General features: G+C 45.7%; 1 protein-coding gene across 1 annotated transcript in view; it reads left to right on the forward strand.

The window, feature by feature from the left end:
* SHROOM3 (shroom family member 3) overlaps positions 1–4,347 on the forward strand; it is a gene marked incomplete at both ends in the record, with an annotated part of 152,941 nt that extends 148,594 nt beyond the window's left edge. The window contains 2 exons of the mRNA XM_081999572.1: positions 3,065–3,337; positions 3,988–4,347. Of these exons, the coding sequence (XP_081855698.1) occupies positions 3,065–3,337; positions 3,988–4,347 (633 nt within the window). The remainder of the gene's footprint in view (positions 1–3,064; positions 3,338–3,987) is intronic.
* Between the last annotated feature and the right edge of the window lie 2,260 nt (positions 4,348–6,607).

Below are 6,607 nucleotides of genomic sequence, written 5' to 3' on the forward strand. Positions count from 1 at the left end.
TTTGTGAGAGTCCCGTATGCTGTAAATGCAGTACTCGATTCTTCCTGCACTGAAATCAGGCATGGATTTAAAGAAAGGCTCCCGAGCTCAGCCTCCCTGTCAAAGTGCAGAGAATTCATGTGTTTCTAGCACAACTCCACATTTTCTCTCTGAGTCTTCATCCCCATGCCAAGTGTAAAAAAGCAGAGAGAAGAGGTGAGGCTGAGTGGTGTTTGCCAGTATGCAATTTGTCCTGCAGCCCTGACTTGGAGGGCTCACCTCTCTTTTTCATATTGCCTTACTGTTTCTGTTGTCAGCCTTTTTTCTCTGCTAAGCAAAATCTGCTCCCTAACAGGCTTTAATACAATGACAGCTAAAATGGGACCTCCGTCAAAGTGCTCTGTAACACAAATTACGAGTACTGAGCAGATTGGCCCTATTTTGTGGAGCATTTGAGGTGCAGGTAGGACCCTGTCAAGTCTTTAGGAGCTGTCATACCACGCCGCGGGAATGGGTTAGAGACGCTCGCCGTGCCTGCCATCTCTTATTTCTGTGGTCCTACACAGATTCTGGGTAGCAAGTCCACACAGATAGGTCATGCATGTGTTGCGTGTGTTGCTAATCAAAAGCATTTGCCTAAGGCTTTTGCTGCTTTAATTATCTGGCCCAAGTCATCGGTTGTAGAGCACCCAGCTCAAAGGCAATCGCAGCCCCTGCCTTGTCTGTGGCACTCGATCGATTCTTGGGGTGCTGTTCACTGCAAAACCGGCTGCCTGCTTATACCAAAGTGAAAGGTAGTGATTAAACAAGATGAGGGTGCTGCTCCAAGGAGTCAGTGGAAGCGCTGCAAGCATCTGACAGGCTTGCAAGTAGATGTCCTGCTACAGAGGACAAGTCCCAGGCCTCAAAGGTTACATTTGCATGGAAAACGGAAATAGATGGGAGAGATTAGGCCCAGACAGCAAGATGTCTGTCCTCTCGGCATGTTTGTTCATGGTCTGTGTGAAATAACATTTGCATAGGCATTATCTGAGAAGGCAGCTACTCTGAGAGGTCATTTGGATAAACCCAGCTCATTTCCATTGTAAATATGCAAAGGACCTATATTGGTTGGCATTTGGGATCGCAGCAGAGTCACTGATGAATTAATACAAAGCAAGTATTTCGCTGTCCCTGTCCAGCTCCCATGCCTTCAGAACAAAGGTACATCACTACCAGCAGTCCCGTAGCCTCCGGTTACGGTTGGAGGGCAGGTCTGCACCTTGAGCAAAGCTCCCAGAGCAGAGAGGAGCAATTGCCAGTTCTGAGCAGCTCGGTCCTCCTGAAAACCTGTCGAGGTTAACACCAGACTTTGTGTCCAGCCTGCAGAGTTTTCCCTCCGGCATCATAATCATGGCAAATGGACCCCTTCTTTTACTGCTCAGGATTTGGTCCAACAATCAGCTGATAAGGACCTTGGATCATTCTTTTGAAGGTGGCATTAGAATCGTAGGCACAGGGACGGGCAAGCATTGGTTCTTGCCTCTGGATGCTACTTGTCCTACTGAGGGGAGAATCCAAGTAAAGGAGTTTTGGCTGTCCCTTACCCTAGCAGGTGGGATTTAGTACCACCTTTGCTCTCCCGTTGCCCTGAACTATGCTGCTAACAAGCGGCATGACTCAGCAGTCATTCCAGAGTAAGCCTGGTAGCTGGTGTTTGTTTTAAGAGAATATTACTCTCATTTCATTCAGCCTTTGCATATATGTGGAAGCTGACAGTGGACTGTAGTGTAGCCATAAAACCACGCGCTCGAGAGGATGCACGCAAGTGTACCATCTAGTGGTGTCTGGCTAAAGAGTGCTGTTAACTTCCTGGCTGTGAAACCAGCCTTCTAAAGCCTGCTGTGACAGGCCACCCCTGGGGATAAGGGCCAGTTCAGAGCAACCCCCAGCCTGACCAGGGTTTGGAGATCCTTCCTCCTTTGAAGCGAACCGTCTTCCTGTTTGAAATTACTGTCAGTTTTGATGGAAAGAAGACTGTGTTAGTAAACTTAGAGTATTTTCAGGACACCTTGTGATTTACTTCTATTTCATCCTGCAGTGCTTGTATGCAGGGTAGATTAACATACATGTAATGGTGCCTCAGCAGTGCATACACTGAAGAGACTGAAAATACCCAACCCTTGTATGAAGAGCTTTTCCTGCTCTCTGTGCTCTCAGTTCTGAGTAAATGGAAGCAAGAATTGTAAGCCCCGGGCCACAGACTTCTGCTTTTGCATAGGTCTTTCCCCTAAATTCTAACAGAAATTAGGATCTCCAGCACATGTGCAGCACTGCTATTTCTGGAGTAACTTAACCCTGGGGGCCTCCTTTTCTTCAGCAATGAAACAGTTGCCAGCATTTTCACAAAATGGGTGTGTGCTCTGCATGTCTTTGCTCAGTCACTAGGTAAATTTAGAGCAGAGCATCTTTGGTGTGAATGCTTGCTTGATGCCTCTCCGTGTGAGGCAGTGCCTGCACAGACAGGGAGTTCTGGTCACAGTTGAATTTGAGGCTTGCAAGTCAACACTGAGGCGGCCGAGTACGGAGCGGTCAGTAGTTTCAAGGGAAGGAAGAAGGGAAATAGGTAACAATTCCTTCTTTCTTGCTACGCCATAGGTAACTAGTAAGTGTCAGCTCAGCCTCCTGTCATGCCATTAATACAGCTTAAATTCATTTTTCTGCCAGTTGTTTTGTATAGTTCTGGGTCATATAGAACATACCATCCAAACAAGAAATGTCAAGCTGAGGCAGGGAGTGGGGAATGTGCAGGAGATGTGGCTGTAGCTCTTTTCACGCAGAGACTTCAAAGAACTGGGTGTTAGAATATGGTTGATGGTAGAGCAAATATATCTTCATGCAATCTGGTCGGGTATTCAGATTATCACCTAGATGTGGAATTTCAGACATGTTTCCTCTCTTTCATCCTCAAAGTTGTCTCTGTCAGCGGTTGCTGATTTGACTCTGCTCCTCAGGAACTGTAGCCATATCCTCTCGTCGTCGCCGTCCGTATGACCAGGGTGATCATGGTAATGACCGATGTGGCAATGTGTTTCCCTTCTGACAGGCTGAGCTCATCGGGAGCTTGACCCACAAACTGGAAATCCTGAAGGAAGCCAAGGAAGGCTTGCTTGCAGACATTAAGATGAATAATGCTCTTGGAGAGGAGGTGGAGCTGTTGATCAGCAAGCTATGCAAACCTAACGAGTTTGACAAGTACAAGATGTTCATTGGCGATTTGGATAAGGTGGTGAACCTCTTGCTCTCCCTCTCAGGACGCCTGGCCCGCGTAGAGAACGTTCTGAGTAGTCTAGGGGAAAACGCCAACAGTGAAGAGCGGGTACGTATCTGTGCAGCCGTAGCGTCTCGGCCTTTTTCGGGATGCGGGACAGCAGCAGTCACAAGAACGTGCTTGTATAAGCTAGGACCTCCAAAGGCTCCCAGGAAGGCAGGTGTTGTAGCGCTGACGTATAAGCAGTAGCAAACAGGTTCTGTCCCTGCGAATCTTGGCCCCAGTTTGTGTAATGTCTCAGAGCCTGCAGCTTTTGTCCCGAAACAGAATGGTTGTGTTTGGGACAGCATGTCTGTGACCCGCGGCTGGAGGAAGGGCTGTATGGTGTTGTGCGTCGTGGAACAACCCACTGCCTTTTGCCTCCGTTGAAGCCGCTTTTTAACATTCTTTGGGTGGTTGTGAGAGACAAAGGCGGATATTCCTGGCAGTTGGTGCTTTCAAGCCAGTTTTACTGACTCTTTTGGAGCACTTTCTGCTCCACATTGACTAGAACACTCAGAGTCTGATTCAGTGGGATTCGCGTTCAATCCGCAATGAGGAGATCGTCCTCCTCCCCCAGGCTTTTGACTGTGCGTCCGGGAGCTTAGCAGCCGTCCTGCCTCCCCCAGAGGTGGCAAACGTGGTTTTGGGGGGAAGGAGAGGGGGGATCAGTGAGATTGGTGCTGCTGATACTGAAGCACTCTCTCTGGTGTGTGCAGAGTTCGCTGAACGAGAAGAGGAAACTGCTGGCTGGCCAGCACGAAGATGCCCGCGAGCTGAAGGAAAACCTTGACCGTCGAGAACGGGTGGTCTTGGAGATCCTGGGCAACTACCTCTCTGAGGAGCAACTCCAGGACTACCAGCACTTTGTAAAGATGAAGTCTGCGCTCCTCATAGAGCAGCGAGAGCTAGATGATAAAATCAAACTGGGTCAGGAACAGCTCAAGTGCCTGATGGAAAGCCTCCCCACAGACTTCACACCCAGGGATGCAACAGCAGCAGCTGCCCTAGCCGCAGCACTTGCTACCTCTGCCGGGATCAGTGGTAAAACACCTCCAGTGGCCTCTTCCTCACTTTAACCTTTCCCAGGTGGACCTGGGATACAGTCCTCCTGCTTGAGACTATTTAATCCAAGTACATGGGAGATGGTTCTCTACAAAGACAATGAACAGAGGCAAGTTTAAAACAAGATTTTAACGAAGTAAAAAAAAAATAGCAATAATAAAGGTTTTATTTTCCTTTCCTTCCAGCTTTGCTTCCTGGAAACTTAAATCAATGAGGAGGGAAATACCCTCCTGCCAGAGATGAGGAAGAGTCTCACGAGAATTAAACACATTACCTTTAATAAAAAACATGACCTCCTCTCTTCCCTCCCTTTCCTGCCTACCTGGCACCTCATTAAATAATGAAGGATCTAAAAGAATGAAGCCTTAAAAATAAAACCAACCCATTCTACTGAACATTATTGATATTTATATTTTTTAAAGAACAAGACAGAATGTGTAAGTTTTTGTACATACTCTAATCAGTTACTTGATTCTACTTTGTTCTGTATGTAGAAAAGACGTTTAATTTTGTATTTTGTGAAAACCTTAACAAAAAGAGGGAACCCCAAAGATAGTCATGCATTAGCTTGGAACATCTCTTCGTGGTTTTGTTGCTGTTGCTGTTGTGTTGTTGTTTTTTAATATAATAAAGAGCTACCAGAAGAAGCTTCAACCTGTTTCAACACATGCTAAGTATACCATTAAGTGGCCTTGTGAAGGAGATTTTTACCAGGAAAATGCAATCTTTCGTCTTCTGGATCTTGTGATCCACTCATTCTGGAGTTTAAACACATTTTTGTGAGAACCTGCGTCTCAGGAGTCCAAGTTAGCGTGACGTAACGAACTCAGGTCTGGACTCGCAGCGGGAGCACAGGGAAAGTCTGTCTTGGTTTTGAATAATCTAACTCATGATCTGTGTTACTGTTGCATTTCTGTGAGAGGTGAGGGGGGTATCTAATGGCACTAGACCTGTTTTTGTGAAGGGGTAATGTACACTAGGACTCTCTTCATACAGCAATACCTCATTTGCCTCAAACCACTTCATCAGAAAGTATTTTACAAGCTTGAAGAAACATTAACTTGAAATCTGATACTCTCTTCCTACCCACAGAAATCATGCACGTGTAACGATAATGTTGTGCACCCTGGTTAGATAGACAAGAGCCTACCATAAAGACTATTGGATTATTTCCTAATCAGGGCAACCCGGAGGAACTGAATTTGCCTGACTGAACTTTACCGTATCGATTTACCAAGCGCTAGGGGATTGCTGCCAGTTTGCAGCCGGCAAAGCAGATTGGGGCAGAGTCCCCTTTTCTGTATGGAACCTGCTTTCCTCTCTAACGAGCTGCATCGCCATTTAAGCAAAATGGCTAGAAACTGCATGAACAGATTCCCACCACGGCTGACGAGCCAAATTCAGGTCATCTCTCTTCTAACCTTGCAGAGATTCCCTGCTGCAACAGCGATTCAAGCTTCTCCTTTCTCCAGAGTGTTTCATCGTTCATCCTATCTTGCCACCAGGACCAGAGCAGAGATTTTAGTCATGTAGTTTTTAAGTCCGTTTGTTCTGAATTTCAGTCGTAGCATTTGACTGAAAATTACAACATTCATTGCTTTCAGTGCTGGTTTTAAAGATTCTTTTTTTTTAAGAGCTCACATCACAGCTTTTCCACAGGCAGCCTGGCAGACTAAAGAATATGCCAATGCCCTTCTGGCATATCAAACATCAATTCTGCAATACTTAAAAGAAAATAAACCTGGTTTTGTAATGCTATTTGAAGCAGCAAGCCAATTATTTGTGATGACAGCAAACAGCCTTTTCATTACTTCTGAGCTTGAATGCTATTCCAGCTCGCACAGCATTTCATGAGAAGCCTAAGCAGTGGAACTGATTTTTATGCCCTAATAGATGAATCAAAAACAAAATTGGAGGGAAAAGTATTTTTGAGGTAACTCAAGAATAATTATTTGTTCGACTGGAGTTTCAGGAAAACAGTGGGGGGAGCTGTTTCACGCCAATCAAAACATTTAATGTTTCCTAAAAGAAAAAAAGTCCTACACAGTACTTCAGTTTAGTTTATCGTATTTAGGAGTTGTTTTCATTTAGATTTTGTTTTTTACAGACACCCTTCCATCCTACGCTTACCAAAACAAATCAGAAAGACTTGGCAAATCTGGTGGGCTTTTGCGAACAGTTTGAGATCTGCCAGCAGTGCATTTTCCATTTAGTGAGTTCTTGCCCGAGAAAGAAAGAAGTCCTGAAGTCTACCCTCTAGGCCAGGAAGAGCCT

The sequence above is a fragment of the Phaethon aethereus genome (genome assembly GCF_964289735.1).
Source record: "Phaethon aethereus genome assembly, chromosome: 4".
NCBI lineage: Eukaryota > Metazoa > Chordata > Aves > Phaethontiformes > Phaethontidae > Phaethon > Phaethon aethereus.